Genomic DNA, 19,717 nt, shown 5'->3' with positions numbered 1-19,717 from the left:
TGCTGGAACTTGTAGTTCCACAGGAACACCGGAACTGCTGGAACCTGGAACGGCTGGGACCTGTTGTTCCACAGGTCTAACACACAAGGAAATCTCTGAAGACAGAGGATTGCAAACAGGAGCCACCTGTTCACGGGATGTGACGTGTTGTCCAAGGCAATGTGAGAGAGCCACAAACTGGAAGTTATACCTCCTGCCCAGCAGTGATTGGACACAAACTGCAGGCAGAGATACTAGCTGGATTAGGTGTCCAGATCAGCTGTGAGTTAGCTGAAGCATTCCAGGCTGCAGAGGACTGAAAACCAGAACTGGAACAGAACTGAACTGCTGGGACCTGTAGTTCCACAGCAGTGATGCGATGGAAAATGCAGATTCCTGACAGTATCCTTGTACACAAATGGTAAAAAAGAGAGGGGGGGCACATAAATTTAGGCGCAAAACTGTGTATATAAGCTGCTATAGGGGAAAAATCACTCAGTATAGTGTACATCCCTGTATTATATAGCGCTGTGGTGTGTGCTGGCATACTCTCTCTCTGTCTCTCCAAAGGGCCTGGTGGGGGAACTGTCTTCAAATAGAGCATCCCCTGTGTGTGTGGTGTGTCGGTACGCGTGTGTCGACATGTCTGAGGTAAAAGGCTCCTCTAAGGAGGTGATAGAGCGGATAAGTGTGTGGGAGGGTGTCTCAGTCAACAACGCCGACACCTGTTTGGATATGTGTAAGTGCTGAGGTAAAATTATTGCACAAAAGGTTAGGGAACAGAAAGGAAATCTACCCTGGTCTGTCCCTATGTCACAGAGTCCTTCAGAGTCTCTCTATGTTCACTATCCAAAATAACAAAGTATCGACACAGAGTTTAACTCCACTGTGGACTACGATAATGCAAAGTTACAGCCAAGAGGGCTAAAAGATATTCAATATATGATTATTGAAATAAAAGATGATTTGCATATCACTGATGACTCATCTGTCCCTGACACGAGAGTACACATGTTAAGGGGAAGAAAGCTGAGGTAAATTTCCCTCCTCTCATGAGGAAAAAGAGCAGGAATCTCCAGACAAGAGACGGCAGCTTCCCACAAGAGAATTCTCAGGCTGTATCCTTTCCCCACTAGGGCCAGGATGTGTTGAGAATCTTCCCCTTGGGTGTCCTGTTTGCACTAGCTATTCTCAGGGATCCTGCAGATAGCGTGCACATTCTAGTATACTACCCAGACCGGCGATTGTGTCGGCATGGGTTTATAGCGCTGTGGCAGCGAGGATAGGTACCTTATCAGCAGAGATTGAGACCCTAGTATGCATATAAATATTTTAAGATGCTGTCTTAAGTGATAGATATATAATTATAAAGCATGCCCAAAGGGACATGAGTATACAGGGTCCTAGAGACAAATCTATGTCGATTTCTGCTTGACGTGTCCTGTAGAATATACATTGGACAGATGATGCCGACTTAAGAGGCATATGGAAGGCTGAGGATTGTGTGGAGAAAGGTTCTCGGGCCTGGTCTCCACAGTTATAGCTGGTAATTATGATATTTTGCCTTATATTCCTGCACAGCCTAGGAAAGCACGACATTATTAAATGCAGCTTTTCGAATAAAGAAACAAGAAAGTCTGAGGTGCGTCCTTTCTTGTCAGAGCCGGGGGCAGAGGAAAGAAGCTGTACAACACAGCTAGTCCCCAGGAACAGAAGTCCTCCCCGGCCTCTACAAAAATCCACCGCATGTCGCTGGGGCTCCACAGGCGGAGCTAGGCCCGGTGGGGACACGCCTTCGTAAGTTCAGCCACAAGTGGGTTCACTCCCTGTTAGATCCCTGGGCAATAGAAATTGTATCGCAGGGATACAGGCTGGACTGTGAGAAGATGCCCCCTCACCGAGGACCCGGCAGGCTTCCCCCCAAGAGAGGGAGCCAGTGTTAACTGCAATTCGTAAATTGTATCTTCAACAGGTGGTGGTCAAGGGTCCCCTCCTTCAACAAGAGGGTGTTATTATTCGACCATGTTATAATCCCGAAACCAGACGGTTCGGTTAGACCCATATTGAATTAAAATCCCTGAACATATACCTGAAAAGGTTCAGGTTCAAGATGGAATCTCTAAGAGCGGTCATTGCATGCCTGAAATGAATCGGGACATAAGGGATGCATACCTTCGTGTCCCCATTTATCCACCTCATCAGGCGTACCTCAGAATTGCGGTACGGAATTGTCATTACCAATTTCACCAAGGTAATGGCGGATATGATGGTGCTCCTGCGGAAGCAAGGTGTCACTATTATCACATACTTGGATGATCTCCTCATAAAAGCGAGATCAAGAGAGCAGTTGCTGGACAGCGTATCACCTTCTCTGGAAGTGAAACGGCAACATGACTGGATTCTATATATTCCAAAGTCGCAGTTGGTTCCTACAGCTCATCTGCCTCGCCTAGGCTTGATCCTAGACACAAACCAGAAGAGGGTTTATCTCCCGATAGAGAGAGCTCAGGAGCTCATGACACTGGTCAGGAATCCATTGAAAACCAAAACAGGTGTCAGTGCATCACTGCACTCGAGTCCTGGGAAGGATGATGGCATCATACGAGGCCATCCCCTTCGGCTGGTTCCATGCAAGGACAATGGAACTTACTGGACAAGTGGTCCGGATCACATCTTCAGATGCATCGGTTAATCACCCTATCCCCCAGGGCCAGGGTGTCTCTCCTGTGGTGGCTGCGGAGTGCTCACCTTCTCGAGGGCCGCAGATTCGGCATTCAGGACTGGGTCCTGGTGACCACGGATGCAAGCCTCCGAGGGTGGGAGGTAGTTACATAGGGAAGAAAATTCCAAGGTTTGTGGTCAAGCCAACAGACTTGCCTTCACATCAATATCCTGGAACTAAGGGCCATATACAACGCCCTAAGTCAAGCGGAGTTCCTGCTTCGCGACCAACCGGTTCTGATCCAGTCAGACCGCAGGGGCTCATGTAAACCGCCAGGGCGGCACAAGGAGCAGGGTGGCGAGGGTAGAAGCCACCAGAATTCTTCGCTGGGCGGAGAATCAAGTAAGCGCACTGTCAGCAGTGTTCATTCCGGGAGTGGACACGACCTCCACCCGGGAAAGTGGTGACTTCATCAGGAAGTCTTCACGCAGTTTTGCAAATTGATGGAAACTGCCTCAGGTGGACTACATGGCGTCCCACCTCAATAAAAAGATAAAAAAAGGTTTTACGCTGGGTCAAGGGACTCTCAGGCGATAGCTGTGGTCGCACTAGTAACACCGTGGGTGTTCCAGTCGGTCTATATATTCCCTCCTCTTCCTCTCAGACCCAAGGGCTGAGAATTGTAATAAACGGAGGAGTGTGAACAATATTCTTTGCTCCGGATTGGCCAAGAAGGACTCGGTACCCGGAACTGCAAGAAATGCTCTCAGAGGACCCATGGCCTCTGCCTCTCAGTCAGGACATGTTGCAACAGGGACCCTGTCTGATCCAAGACTTACCGCGGCTGCGTTGGACGGCATGGCGGTTGAACGCCGGATCCTAGCGGAAAAGGGCATTCCGGATGCAGTTATTCCTACGCTGATAAAGGCTAGGAAAGACGTGACAGCAAGACTTTTTCACTGTATATGGCGAACATAGGTTGCTTGGTGTGTGGCCGGGAAGGCCCTACAGAGGAATTCCAGGGGGGTCGATTCCTGCACTTCCTACAGTCAGGAGTGACTATGGGCCTAAAATTAGGATCCATAAAGGCCAAGATTTCGGCCCTATCCCTTTTTCTCTCAAAAAGAACTGGCTTCACTGCCTGAAGTTCGGACGTTGTTACAGGGGTGCTGCATATTCAGCCCCTTTTGTGCCTCCAGTGGCACCTTGGGATCTTAACGTGTGTTGGATTCCTAAAATCCCACTGGTTTGAGCCACTTAAGACCGTGGAGCTAAAATATCTCACGTGGAAAGTGGTCATGCTTTTGGCCTTAGCTTGGACTAGGCGTGTGTCAGAATTGGCGGCTTTGTCATGTAAAAGCCCATATCTGATCTTCCATATGGAAAGGGCAGAATGGAGGACTCGTCCCCAATTTCTCCCTAAGGTGGTATCATCGTTTCATTTGAACCAACCTATTGTGGTGCCTGCGGCTACTAGGGACTTGGAGGATTCCAAGTTGCTGGACGTAGTCCGGGCCCTGAAACTTTGTTTCCAGGACGGCTAGAGTCAGAAAAACTGACTCGCTATTTATCCTGCATGCACCCAACAAGCTGGGTGCTCCTGCTTCAAAGCAGACTATTGCTCGCTGGATCTGTAGCACCATTCAGCTTGCACATTCTGCGGCTGGACTGCCGCATCCTAAATCAGTAAAAGCCCATTCCACGAGGAAGGTGGGCTCTTCTTGGGCGGCTGCCCGAGGGGTCTCGGCTTTACAACTTTGCCGAGCTGCTACTTGGTCGGGTTCAAACACTTTTGCAAAATTCTACAAGTTTGATACCCTGGCTGAGGAGGACCTTGAGTTTGCTCATTCGGTGCTGCAGAGTCATCCGCACTCTCCCGCCCGTTTGGGAGCTTTGGTATAATCCCCATGGTCCTTACGGAGTACCCAGCATCCACTAGGACGTCAGAGAAAATAAGAATTTACTCACCGGTAATTCTATTTCTCGTAGACCGTAGCGGATGCTGGGAGCCCGTCCCAAGTGCGGACTCTCTGCAATACATGTATATAGTTATTGCTTAACTAAAGGGTTATTGTATGAGCCATCTGTTGAGAGAGGCTCAGTTATTGTTCATACTGTTAACTGGGTATAGTTATCACGAGTTGTACAGTGTGATTGGTGTGGCTGGTATGAGTCTTACCCTGGATTCCAAATCCTTTCCTAGTAATGTCAGCTCTTCCGGGCACAGTTTCCCTAACTGAGGTCTGGAGGAGGGGCATAGAGGGAGGAGCCAGTGCACACCAGATATAGTACCTAATCTTTCTTTTAAGAGTGCCCAGTCTCCTGCGGAGCCCGTCTATACCCCATGGTCCTTACGGAGTACCCAGCATCCACTACGGACTACGAGAAATAGAATTACCGGTGAGTAAATTCTTATTTTCTTCCCATTTTTGTTTGGATTAAGGTGGATTCTGCCACAATGCTTAAGACACTTGACACTTTTATAACTGTACCCAAACTGAATTCATTGTGTGCTATTGGCATAAGTTTTGTAACATTTAGGAGTGAATGTCATTGTTCACTAAAGCTTTATTATGTTTTAAAAATGGTTTAAATGTGGTTATATCCTCCTAGGTGTTTAGTTGGAGACCCAGATAGCCGCAGCTATGGAGATGTTGCATTTTTGGAGCATCACTCTGTAGAAGATAACATTGCAAGTAAGAAGCTCTGATTCTCTATTGAATCTACAAGTAAATTCTGACCTTGTTCTTTTACCATTTGACCTTTGAAGCACAGTCCAAAACTTAACTGTGAATATTATCTTCTGCTTTTTTCAGTACTTAGTTAATACAGTCTGTATCTTTCTTTTTAGATCTGGAGAGCTCTGGTTGGGCTCAAGGTTTTAGCACTTCAGACTTTGAACTCTTGTGTCCAGATGGTGAAAGAGTCCCACTAACAGACTGGAGCCACTGTAACTTGGGTGTCATCCCACCCAACGTAGTGATGACTCGTCCTTTAATTGCGACCAAAATCTATGACTTCTTAATTAAATCTCAGGTATGACTGGACACTGATAAGGGTGGTCTTCAGGTTGCCGACTGTCGGGATCCCGGCGCACAGTATACCGGCGCCGGAATCCCGACAGCTGGCATACCGACAGTCTTTCTCCCTCGTGGGGGTCCACAACCCGCCTGGAGAATAAATAGCGTGGCGTAGCGCGCCACCATGCCCGCAAGGGGCTCATTTGCGCTCACCGCGCTGTCGGTATGCCGGCGGTCGGGCTTCAGGCACCGGTATGCTGGTTGCCGGGAGCCCGGCCGCCGGCATACCATACCACACCCACTGATAATGCAGTAATGAATTACATAACCCAGTGGTTATTGATTTATGGACTTATATTATTATTTATAAATGATATATCAAAATTTAATATATAATATATAAAATATTGATATATAATGTAGAAATATAATTCAATAAATTAATAACCACTTGGTTGTGTCGTCCATTACTGCATTATCAGTATATATATATATATATATATATATATATATACATATATATATACATATATATTAATATGCGTTTATCACTTATATCTGCAAATATATTGTGTCAGGCTTACAAACTAAGTAGCTGATAAATATGGGTGTGGTATGTTAGATAGAATAGACTTAGGCCAACAGTGTCTAGGTCGACCACTATTGGTCGACAGTAAGTAGGTCGACAGGGACTCTAGGTTGACATGTACTGTGTCGACATAAAAAAGGTCGACATGATGATTTTACAATTTTTTTGTGTCGTTTTCTTCTTAGAGTGACGGGGAACCCCAATTAGTGCACCGTGTACCCTCGCATGGCTCGCTTCGCTCGCATAATTTGGGCACGGTTACCATTCCCAATTGTAGTCCACGTGGATCGCAAAGTATGAAAAAGTTCAAAAAATGGGGGGGTGAAAAATTCATGTCGACCTAGAAACCATGTCGACCAATAGTGGTCAACCTAGATACTGTCGACCTAAGTCTTGTCGACCTGGATCCCCGATAAATATATGCATTCCTTATACATATGAATTATGGAGTTATGATTCCAGAGAGTTCAGATTTGAGATTACTGTTCTTATCATCTGATTGTTTATTTATAGGTAAATCAAATCATACAGAATATACACAGTAGTGGTATATATACTAATAATATATATGCTCCCTTAATTATAGAACATAAAACAACATGAAACAATTTAACAAACAGACAATTACTAACATAAAGTACATAGTTACCATCCTAAAGATCATTTCTTATTTTAGAACATCCCTCTTCCTGCACTTAGCTTCTTCTTAAATCTGCATCTTCTCTCCTTCTGACTTACTTCATTTTCTGACCTCCCTCCTCCTCCTGACTTCTGACTCTGCCACTGACTGTACTCATGTATATATAACTATAACTTTTCAATGCAATAGCTACAGTAACTATAGGTTTTCCATTAACATTCCAAGATATCATAAAACATGCTATGCACAACTTGGCTCACTCTGCCTCCAGCACAGAGAGTATTATAAAACTCAGAATGTCTTATCATCCATATTTGCATGGAGTGGTTTGAGACCATGGGGGTCATTCCGAGTTGTTCGCTCGTTGCCGATTTTCGCTATACTGCGATAAATCACTTACTGCGTATGCGCAAGGTTCGCAGAGCGCATGTGCTTAGTTATTTTACACAAAAGTTAGGTATTTAACTCACGGCATAACGAAGCTTTTTCATCGCTGTGCTGATCGTAGTGTGATTGACAGGAAGTGGGTGTTTCTGGGCGGAAACTGGCCGTTTTATGGGAGTGTGCGGAAAAACGCAGGCGTTCGAGTTGCAAAATGCAGGAGTGGCTGGAGAAACAGGGGAATGGTTGGGCAAACGCTGGGTGTGTTGTGACGTCAAACCAAGAACGAAAAGGACTGAGCTAGTCGCAATGGCTGAGTAAGTCTGGAGCTACTCAGAAACTGCTAAGAAATTTCTATTCGCAATTCTGCTAATCTTTCGTTCGCACTTCTGCTAAGCTAAGATACACTCCCAGAGGGCGGCGGTTTAGCGTGTGCAATGCTGCTAAAAGCAGCTAGCGAGCGAACAACTCGGAATGACCCCCCATGTTTTATCAATGGATGTGATCTCTTTTCATAGTAGCTAATTTATGATCCCTGGCTTGGCCTAGACTGGACAATAGACAAACCAGTTTTATGACTGCCAAAGGTGTTATGAAGCTTGATTTTGATCTAAATGTACACCTGTGGATTCCAGTTTCCATTTAGATTGTAAACACATTCTTTGTTATAGTGTGACCTCTCTAGACTAATTTATAGCTTGAGCAGTATAAACCAGTTCCCTACACAATGTAGTCTTAAGAGGGGTACACATGTAGGGATGTTTGCTGGGTGATCTATCACAGACTACTCAGCACACATCTCTCCCCCCTGCTCAGCACTCAGCGCGATGTGTGCTGAGCGGAGGGGTGGGTGGGGGGGCTGCTCATTTGATATAGCGGTGATGTGAGTGACCTGACTAGATTTGGCATGCATGCATGCCAAATCTGAAGTCGGCGATAGCGACGTGTGGGACCGCGCATCGTTGTCGCCGCCACCCTACACACGGAGCGATGTGTGCTTAATTTTTAAGCAGTCTAGTCAAGCTGCTTAGAAATTAAGTAAAAATTTCTACGTGTGTACCCCCATTTACAGTAACACAAATATTTATCCATCCATATGAACACATTTACAAATCATTATTTCCTAAATCATCTATTCTAAACATTTACCTAATACATTCAAATCTATTCCTTACTATAAAATATATTTCCATCCTGTTCACTATGGTTAGAATCACCTTTCATCATTAATGTTTTAATTGAGATAAGATACCTTATGCTAATAGTCCTAAATTATATTTTACGCAAGTTACCTATCTGGCAACATGGTTCCCAAACTTTCTTGAATTACGGCGCCCTAAAGTATAATTATTTTTTACAGGGTACCCCTAGAATAAAAGTTTTTTATTAATAAATTTGGATAAAAAAGTTTTTTTATTAATAAATTTGGATAAAAAGAATATTAAATGAAGTAAACTGTCTCTACATGTCATCCTTAGGGTCAGTTATGTGGTAGTATACAGTTGTGCTTCTTGTTGTCCACATTCATTTATTTTTTTATTTTTTTATTTTGAACCATTCATTTTGAAAACACTACATGAAAGCAAAGAGGTCAGCAGGTCACAAAATGTAGGGGATACAAAAAAAATCATGAATAGGAGCATCCAGGAAATCCAGTCAATCCCACCATAAAACAGAGCAATAATCATGCAGTAAATGTTTGCAGTTTTCTTTTTTTTTAAAGAACAGCAAAAATTCTGAAAAATAAACAACACACAGATGTCTAATGGCAATTAGTAAAAAAAGATAGATAAAAATCGGAGAAAACATTGATTGGCTCTAAAACCAGTAAAGGAAAAGGAAAAAGTGAGAAGAGGCAGAGGAGCAATAGTTTGTCCACATTTTTTATGATTTGGAGCCACTAGCACTGGTTTTACCTATCACTTTGACCATAAATAATGATTTGGTCCTGGACCACCAACCCGAGGCACCCTTGCAAGAGCCTTGCAGCACCCATAGGACTGGATTAAGCCTTGGGGGTGCCCGGGGCACTTAAGACACGGGGGCCCCGATGGAAGGTGGGTGATGTAGATTAAATTATGCATGCCTCCCAACATGTCCCATTGCAGAAGGGACAAAATGCTCTCTACTTCCCATTTAGTATATGATTGGCGTCACATGTGTTGAACTATTTAATTGATAAGAAGGATACTTTAACACAGGTGTTGCAATCATAAATTAAGAAGGAAGTCCAGGTAGAGACCATTTTGTCCCTCCTGGAATGGGTCATGGTGGGAGGTATAGATTGTGTATATTAAATTTAAACCAATGGTGTTTTAACTAGTAGTTTAATAATGCATGGGTACTGTTTATAGCTCCACCTAATTGAAAGACAACTATTTTATCAACTTTTACTGTAGTGGAGAAAAAAGACAACTTAACCTTAAAATACACATAGAAGAATAAAATAATTTATCTTGTCACATGCAAAAATAGCAGCAGCCTATGTACTACTTACCCACTGGGACAGGACTCAGGAGGACTCCCTGTGTGTGTCTCTATCTCTAGACCCAAATGGCTCAGTTGCATAATAGTTTACACAGTACTCAAACACCCAGGCAGGGAGGAGAAGCTGGAATTCCCTGTGTCTCTTACAGCTCTCACCACCCTACTATCTCTTCTCTGGTCAGAAAGCTCCATTGGTAGGTCATGAAACATGATATTCCTGTGTCTCTGCCTGCACTGCATACTGTCCTGCTCACATTCTGGCTGCTGGTTCTGCTGCTGCTTAAGAGGGAAAGATAGTGATGTCAATGTGCCCTGGCCGGAGGGGGGGGGGGGGGAGCCGCTGACAAAGGGGGGCCTGGGGTACAGTATGCCCTGCATCCCCCCTTTAATCTGGCTATGGGCACCCAGTATGGGAACTACGGACACAAGGATTAGAGTCAGGCTGGACAGATTTCTGATGCTCATTGGTATAATCTGCCTCTCAGATTTTTATCTGCTCTCATATACCTTAATATTGTAAGCAAAGAAACAGAAGTTTTTTTAATGCTAATGGTATAATGAGAAACTTCTCAGTCTGAATAAGTGAACTTCAGAGATGGCCTATATGGGATTTATGAAACCTTTAAGATATAAAAAGATATAAAGTACAAGGAAATCATATACAGATTTTCTAGGTTTTGGACACGCTTTATGTTGCAGAAGCAAGCAAAACAATGGACAGTGGGGGTCATTCCGAGTTGATCGTACGTAGCAACTTTTTGCTGCCCGTGCGATCAACTAGACGCCGCCTATGGGGGAGGGATTTTTTTGCATAGCAAGGCTGCGAACACTTGTGCAGCCCTGCTATGCAAAAAAAGTTTTGTGTAGAACTAGACCAGGGTAAGAGTTACTTACCCTGTGTGATGAATCCAGCGTTGCGAGTCCCGGAATTGACGTCAGACAACCGCCCTCCAAACGCCTGGACACGCCTGCGTTCGCAGCACCACTCCCAGAAAACGGTCACTTGACGCCCCAGAACGCCTTCCTCCTGTCAATTTTCTTGCGATCGCAGTAGCGATCGCTCTCTTCAGTCTTTTTGTCGTTGCCCAGCAACGGCCGTCGCTGGGCAAAGGCGCACCTGCGCATTGCGGCCGCCGCGCATGTGCAGAACCAACCCATTCGCACCGCTGCGAAAAACAGCAGCGTGCGAACGGGTCGGAATGACCCCCAGTGCATGATATATGTGGTCTCTAATGCACATTGTGTTCTTTTCATAGGAATATCTTAGACAAGGTGATGACTCCTCATTTCAGCTCTTCAAATCCTTCCAAGCCTATGGAGAGGGTGATCTACTTTTTAAAGATTCAACATCTTGCCTCCTTCCAGTTGGTCATAGCGGGCTTCAAGATATACTAGGAGAAAGCTTCATTGAGCTTGCAGACTCTGTGTTTGGCTGCACAAAAGCAGGTACTTTATATCCTGGTACTTTTCTTACTGTATCATCAGACTACAGGGGCATATACAGGTGCATTCTCCTCTTTACAGCAGGGCAATTAGCTTTTTTCAATTGGATACATATGGTAATATAAAAGACAAACAGCACCATATAGATACAGTTGCAACTAGCAATCAAAATAGTGTGTAGTAATCTAAATATTGACTAGTAGATGCTACTGTGTTGCAATTCTGTTAATGTACGTATCTGTTATCCTCAGTAGATTGATGGATTTAAAAGTTCAGTCCCAGATTAAAACAAATGATCCAAATGAAATTGACCAATTAAGAACTGGGGTCCCATAAAATATATATTACAGATCATAATATAGATATGCAAAGTCCCAGCTGAGATTTTGATTATATGCTCACAGGTGATTCCGTATATGCCGCACATGTGCTATGTAAAGAATTAGATTAGCGAACTGATTACCATGCAGTAGTGGATTAACCAGTAGGCAACCAAAGCAGCCGCAAGGGCCAGGGGGCTCGCCGACAGATCATGGAGTCAGGAGGGCATTTCTGATTTCTGCCAAAATGTCAGAGTGCTGGTCTGGCTGAATACTCCCGGCAGGCTGTCAGTAACCAGATAACTGCCAGGTGTGATTTTAAGGGCAGCACGGATGGTGTAATGGTTAGCATTACTGCCTCACAGCACTCAGGTCATTGATTCAATTCCCACCATGGCCCTAACTGTGCAGATTTGTATATTCTCCCCGCACTTGCATGGGTTTCCTCCGGATACTCCGGTTTCCTCACACAATCCAAAAATATAGGCAGGCTAATTGACTCCCAACAAAATGAACCCTAGTGTGAATGTGTTTGTGTACATGTGGTAGGGAATATACAGTGCATCCGGAAAGTATTCACAGCGGTTCAATTTTTCCACATTTTGTTATGTTACAGCCTTATTAAAAAATGGAATAAATTAATTTTTTCCAACAAAATTCTACACACAATAGCCCATAATGAAAACGTGAATAAAAGTTTTTTTTTAGATTTTTGCAAATTTATTAAAAATAAAAGACTAGGTTGGATGGGAACTGTCGGTGCACAACCATTTTCAGATCTCTCCAGAGATGTTTAATCGGATTCAAGTCTGAGCTCTGGCTGGGCCACTCAAGGTCATTCACAGAGTTGTCCTGAAGCCACACCTTTGATATCTTGGCTGTGTGCTTAGGGTCATTGTCCTGCTGAGAGATGACCCGTCACCCCAGTCTGAGGTCAAGAGCGCTCTGGTGCCACCACTATGCTTCACTGTATGGATGGTATTGGCCTGATGATGAGCGTTGCCTGGTTTCCTCCAAACATGATGCCTGGCATTCACACCAAAGAGTTCAATCTTTGTCTCATCAGACCAGAGAATTTTGTTTCTCATGGTCTGAGCAGAGGAGTATCTAGGGTAGGGCGAGTGGGGCACGTGCCCTGGGTGCCTTGGCAGGCCCAGGAGAGGGGGGCGCCGCCGTCGGCCAGGGCATCATGCCCCACTCGCCCCTGTCACGCCGAAAGCCAAAATGTGAGGGGAGGAGAGCGCACCGTCTCTCCCTCCCCTCACCGCCGCTGAAAGCCTTAGCAGCGCTGCCAGCAGCGCTGCTGTGTCCGGCCTCCGGCGGCGTTAGCCAATCAGAGCTTGCGGACCGGCTCCTGATTGGCTGCCGATCTGCGAGCTCTGATTGGCTAGCGAACCGGCGCCACACAGCCGCCGGAGACCTGTCCTGGAGCGGTGAGGGGAAGGAGAGGCGCTCTCCTCCCCTCACATAGAACAAGCGACGCCGCCGTGCCGGTGACTCGGTAAGTGATCGGGGGGGAGGAGGGGGGGGGGGAGAGCACAGTGGGGCATGTAACTGGCACAGTGGGGCATGTAACTGGCACAGTGGGGCATGTATCAGGCACAGTGTGGGGCATGTATCTGGCACAGTGAGGTATGTAACTGGCACAGTTGGGCATTGTATCTGGCACTGTGGGACAATGTAACTGGCACTGTGGGGCATGTATCTGGCACTGTGGGACATTGTATCTGGCACTATGGGGCAATGTAACTGGCACTGTGGGGCATGTATCCGGCACTGTGGGGCAATGTAACTGGCACTGTGGGGCATTGTATCTGGCACTGTGGGACAATGTAACTGGCACTGTGGGGCATGTATCCGGCACTGTGGGGCATTGTATCTGGCACTGTGGGGCAATGTAACTGGCACTGTGGGGTATTGTTTCTGGCACTGGGGGACAATGTAACTGGCACAGTGGGGCATGTATCTGGCACTGTGGGGCATTGTATCTGGCACTGTGGGGCAATGCAATTGGCACTGTGGGGCATGTATCCGGCACTGTGGGGCAATGTAACTGGCACTGTGGGGAAATGTAACTGGCACTGTGGGGCATTGTATCTGGCACTGTGGGGCATTGTATCTGGCACTGTGGGGCAATGTAACTGGCACTGTGGGCCATTTTCAGTGGCCACACCCCTTCTGGAGCATGGCCACACCCCTTCTGGAGTGTGGCCACGCCACACCCCTTCGGCGCGCGCACATGCTTCTTTTGCTATGTTTTTTTTTTCCTTGGGGGGGGGGGGGGGGGGCGCCATTTTACATCTTGCCCTGGGCTCCAAAAACCCTAGTTACGCCTCTGGGTCTGAGAGTCCTTCAGGTGCATTTTGGCAAACTCCAGGCGGGCTGCCATGTGCTTTTTACTAAGGAGTGGCTATCGTCTGGCTACTCTACCATACAGGCCTGATTGGTGGATTGCTGCAGAGATGGTTTCCTTCTGGAAGGTTCTCCTCTCTCCACAGAGGAATGCTGTAGCTCTGACAGAGTGACCATCGGGTTCTAGGTCACCTCCCTTACGGGTTCTATTCGCCATGGGTTCTTTTACCACTGTATGGGTGTAGTGGACACCCACGAGTGGGAATTGTCCCTGTTGGTCGGCATGCCGACCGTCGTGATTGTGAGGGTGTGGCATGTAGAGGGAGGTAATGTGATAGGTGGTCTCCTGACCGCCGGTCACATAACTACATCCCCTTGTGTATGTATGTATGTATGTATGTATTTATGTATGTATTAAATACGGCATTCCACAGAGGAAAGCATGTCTGGCCGTAGCTCGTAGCACTTGTTCTGGGCACTATGCATGGCTGATACGAATGTGATAAGGCCTGCATTTCAGGATAGGATACTGCTGGTACACACAGCAAGATGCATCAATATATCTGTAGAAATATTAGGCATCGGCTGTGCAGCAGAGTTGATATGATAGGCAGTGGCGTAACCACTGCCCCCGCAGTCCTCGCAGTGGCTTGGGGGCGAGGGGCTGCGGGGGCACCGCCACTGATTTAGAGCAGATTGACATGCGGACGAGCGTCCGCATGTCAATCTGCTGTCTCCTCTCCCTCCCTGCTGTAAGGAGGGACACGGAGGGCACAGCGCGCGCCTCTCCCGTGTCCCTCCTGCATCTCCGTCTGGTCTAATAAATGAAGTGCCGGTTCGTGAGCTCTGATTGGCTCACGAACCGGCACTTCCTTTATTAGACCAGACGGAGATGCAGGAGGGACACGGGAGAGGCGCGCGCTGTGCCCTCCTTGTCCCTCCTTCACAGCAGCGGGGGAGCGCGGGGGAGGGCACTGAGGGGACATATATGGCACTGGGGGGGCACTGAGGGGCACTGAGGGGGCATGTATGACACGGGGGGCACTTAGGGGGCATATATGGCACTGGGGGGGCACTGAGGGGGCATATATGGCACTGGGGGGGCACTGAGGGGGCATATATGGCACTGAGGGGGCATATATGGCACTGTGGGGTACTGAGGGGGCATGTATGGCACTGTATGTGTACCTGGCACATAGGGGGGGCTATACTTGGCACTGGGGGCACGTGAGCACCTGGCACTGTGGAGGAATATCTGGCACTGGGGGCATATGTGGCACTGGGGTGGGTGGGGGGGCTATATTTGGCACTGGGGGCATGTGAGTACCTGGCACCGTGGGGGAATATCTGGCACTGGGGACATATGTGGCACTGGGAGCACAGCCCTAGCAACAAGCACTACCCCCTAGCAACGAGCATGACACCCAGTGCATGAAACCCCTGGCAACGAGCATGACACCCAGTGCAAGAAACACCTGGCAACGAGCATGACACCCTGAGCATGAAAACCCCTGGCACCGTGCATGGAACCAAGAGCATGAAACCCCTGGCAACGAGCAGGTAATTTAAAAGTAATTAGAAGCCTTACTGTAGGACTTAATGTGTAATGGGCATTACGGTGTGTGGCATAATGTATCACGGACATTGCGGTGGATGTCATAATGTGTCACAGGCATTACGGTGTGTGGCATACTATATAACGGGCATTGTGGTATGTGGTATAATGTCTCAGGGGCATTTCAGTGTGGCATAATGTATAACGGGCATTGCGGTATGTGTCACAGGCATTACGGTGTGTGGCATACTATATCACGGGCATTGTGGTATAATGTTTCAGGGGCATTGCAGTGTGGCATAGGGTATAATGGGCATTGCGGTATGTGTCACAGACATTACGGTGTATGGTATACTATATCACGGGCATTGTGATATGTGGTATAATTTCTCAGGGTCATTGCAGTGTGTGGCATAATGTATCACGGACATTGCGGTGTGTGTCATAATGTGTCAGGCATTACGGTGTGTTGTATACTATATCACGGGCATTCTGGAATGTGGTATAATGTCTCAGGGTCATTGCAGTGTGGCATAATGTATAACGGGCATTGCGGTATGTGTCAGGCATTACTGTGTGTTGTATACTATATCACGGGCATTGTGGTATGTGGTATAATGTCTCAGGGTCATTGCAGTGTGTGTCATAATGTGTCACAGGCATTGTATGTGCTATAATCTATCAGGGGCATTGCAGTGTGTAGCATAATGTATAACGGGCATTGCGATTCCTGTCGTCATGTGTCACAGGCATTACGGTGTGTGGCATAATGTGTCACAGGCATTACGGTGTGTGGCATAATGTGTCACAGACATTGTATGTGCTATAATGTATCAGGGGCATTGCAGTGTGTAGCATAATGTATAACGGGCATTGCGATTCCTGTCGTCATGTGTCACAGGCATTACGGTGTGTGGCATAATGTGTCGGGGGCATTATGGTGTGTGCATATTGTGTCATGTGCATTATTGTGTGTGGAATAATGTCTAAGGGCCATTGCAGTATGTGGCATAATGTATACTGGGCATTACTATAAGGAGGAAAAATGACTAATAATGTAAGGGGCATGAATCAGGATTATTTTTCTTTCCTGTGGTGTCTAACGTCTGGGCGTGCAGGTTGCAAAACTGGGGTTTAAGGAAGTCTTTTCCTGCAATGCCACGCCCCTTTATGCAAAGCCACGCCCATTCTAACGAAGCCACGCCCCCTTTTTGTAGGGTTTCCTCCTACACTCCAAAAATATATATGGATATGTTAATTGGCTCCAACAAAAATTAACCCTAGCGTGAATGTGGAGTATGTGTGCGCTATATAAATAACTGGTAATAAATAAATACTTGATCTTGTTATATTGTCTATGTGCAGTATTTTGAAATGTACAATTGTCTTAAAACTAAACACAAAGGAGCGCTATTTGTTGATATTTTGTTTATTTTCTTTTCAGCTATCTTAGATTTCTGCAATTCTGACATATGTGCAGACATGACCAATTAATCAAGCAATCTAACAGAGCAAACAAGTCATCTGGTGTCTCAAATCCATTGTGAGGTTTTTCTGGCCTATGTCTTTGTCTCTTGTAATTGCTATTTGCACGTTTGTGATGATTTATGATAAGTTGTGAATTAAAATTACTATGGGCTCTGGGCTGTGCTAAAGTCATGGCCTCTATGTCAAAATTCAGTAATAGCTAACGTTACCAAAGGAATTGCAATACACTCTAAATATTTCTAGAAGCACATTTGGGACAATTTACTAAACTTTGACTTATCACTAGGGTGGCCAATCCCAGGATCGTGATCGGCGGGATCCCTGGATTTAGGCCAAAAATAGGTCGGGAGTCAATCCCGGGTTTGGAAGCTCCAATCCCGGGGATTGAGGGATCAGGCAGCCCTTTAATGCCGGGTAGCGTTGAGCGTCCTCAGGATGATCAACGCTGCCCGGCTCCCAGCTCCCCCTGCGCAGCGTGACCCCTGATTCTGAGGTCACGCTGCGCAGTCACCAGCGGCCCGTCACCCGCCGCTGCTGAGACCAATGGTACCTGTCGCCTCCTCCTGCTGACAACACAGCGCAGTCACCAGTAGCCCGTCACCTGCCGCCGCTGAGACCGATGGTACCCGCCGCCTCCTATGCAGACAACACAGCGCCCACATGAAGTTTTCACACCCACCCACCCCTGCAGTATGGTAAATTGATTTATGTTTGCAGGATGGGTGGGGAGAGGCGGGGCGGGCGGACACACAGTTAAGAAAGCCAATCCCGGCAATCCCGGGATTGACCATTTTTCAATACCTGGGGTTGAAAAAAATGGCCCGGAATTGGCCGCCCTTCTTATCACAGACCTTTATTTTCAGTGGTTATTACTGTGTGATTAAAAACATTAATACTATTAAGTGCAAGAGACACCTGGATTTGCATTGAATGGTATTAATAATAATGAATAGTGCAGGCAAAATGTAGATAATAGGGGCTTTTCAACACGTTTAGTAAATACATCTCTTATGAAGTTGAATGGAAAATATTTTGGTTCCATTACTGCCATGTGATTCCTACCAAAGTTCTCCTATTTTATTCCACAACCATTTTACTTTCAGTGTTGTAATTGTTTGACAACTACTTTAATAATGCACTTTTATTTTTTTTATACTATAAAACTGCTTCTAACCTAATTAAAATGTATCATTGACAACAGTGAGCCAGATTACAACTGCAGCTGATTTACCTGTATCTGATGTGGCATTAAGAATAAAAATTATTTAATACATTTTACATTTTAGTCTTTGATCATTACCTTTGCATTAATGTTTTTTTGTTTTGTTATGACAGTTTAGGGAACATACATGTAAAATTGAGATGTAGTTGGAATCCCGGCGGCCGGAATCCCGACCTCCAGAGTGTCAGCAGCGCCGCCACAGGTATTCCCACTCCTGGGTGTCCATGACACCCATGGAGTGAGAATAGAACCTGCAGCGAGTGATGCGAACCACCGAGTCAGCAGCACGGTGAGCATAGCTAGCCCGCATGGGGCTTCATTCCGCTTGCCCCCTGTCGGCATTCTGATGGTCGGGATTCCAGCGTCAGTATTTTGACCGCCGGGATCCCGGCCCGCCGGGATCCCATACCCAACCCGTAAAAATTATCTTGAGACCAAAAAAAGTATTTTAATTAATCTTAACACATTTATAGACATCAAGGAAGACAAGTTAATTTGGGGACAAGTTGAGAAGAAAATATTTTGTTACTAATACAGAAAGTACATTTTCTTTTGTTATAGTTTGTTCTTTTTTTCTAGTTTTTCGTTACTAAAACTACTGTGAATATGAAAGTTGTCCTATGCAATGCGGTCTATGACAGACGTGATGGGTTTGCTGTCCTCCTTAGTTCTGCTTGTTTTGTAGTGATTACCTTGGCAGGAGTATGAAGACTATCCACAGGGTCTAGCGCAGTGGTTTCCAAACTTTTTTAAACACGGCGCACTAGAGTATCAGAATTATTTTCACGGTACCCCTAGAACAAACATTTCTTATTGAGAAATTTAGAAATAAATATTAAATTAAGTAAATTACAGTGCATCCGGAAAGTATTCAGAGCGCTTCACTGTTTCCACATTTTGTTATGTTACCGCCTTATTCCAAAACGGAATAATTTTTTTTTCCCCTCAAAACTCTACACACATTACCCCATAATGACAATGTGAAAAAAGTTTTTTTTAGATTCTTTCAAATTTATTAAAAATAAAAAATTAAGAAATCACATGTACATAAGTACTCACAGCCATTGCTTAATACTTTGTTAATGCACCTTTGGCAGCAATTACAGCCTCAAGCCTTTTTTGAATATGATGCCACAAGCTTGGCACACCTATGTTTGGCCAGTTTCGCCCATTCCTCTTTGCAGCACATCTTGAGCTCCATCAGGTTGGATGGGAAGCATCTGTGCACACCCATTTTCAGATCTCTCCAGAGATGTTCAATCGGATTCAAGTCTGGGCTCTGGCTGGGCCACTCAGAGACATTCACAGAGTTGTCCTGAAGACACTCCTTTGATATCTTGGCTGTGTGCTTGGGGTCGTTGTCCTGTTGAAAGATGAACCTTCGCCCCAGTCTGAGGTCAAGAGCGCTCTGGAGCAGGTTATCTTCCAGGATGTCACTGTACATTGCTGCATTCATCTTTCCCTCTATCCTGACTAGTCACCCAGTTCCTGTTGCTGAAAAACATCCCCACAGCATGATGCTGCAACCACCATGCTTCACTGTAGGGATGGTATTGGCCTGATGATGAGCGTTGCCTGG

At 45.9% G+C, this 19,717-nt stretch overlaps 1 protein-coding gene across 6 annotated transcripts in view; it reads left to right on the top strand.

Annotated features, from left to right (window-relative positions):
- The window catches only part of LOC134885352 (serotransferrin-A-like), a 202,692-nt gene extending 184,498 nt beyond the window's left edge, over window positions 1-18,194 (top strand). For all 6 annotated transcript variants that reach the window (XM_063913065.1, XM_063913061.1, XM_063913062.1 and 3 more), the window contains 4 exons: window positions 5,255-5,337; window positions 5,493-5,677; window positions 11,015-11,204; window positions 16,873-18,194. In XM_063913065.1, the coding sequence (XP_063769135.1) occupies window positions 5,255-5,337; window positions 5,493-5,677; window positions 11,015-11,204; window positions 16,873-16,922 (508 nt within the window). In that variant the 3' untranslated portion in view covers window positions 16,923-18,194. The remainder of the gene's footprint in view (window positions 1-5,254; window positions 5,338-5,492; window positions 5,678-11,014; window positions 11,205-16,872) is intronic.
- Window positions 18,195-19,717: the final 1,523 nt, after the last annotated feature.

This window comes from Pseudophryne corroboree, chromosome 1, assembly GCF_028390025.1.
Source record: "Pseudophryne corroboree isolate aPseCor3 chromosome 1, aPseCor3.hap2, whole genome shotgun sequence".
NCBI lineage: Eukaryota > Metazoa > Chordata > Amphibia > Anura > Myobatrachidae > Pseudophryne > Pseudophryne corroboree.
The sequence above is the reverse complement of the archived record's forward strand: the minus strand, read 5'-3'. Positions and strand labels throughout refer to the sequence as shown.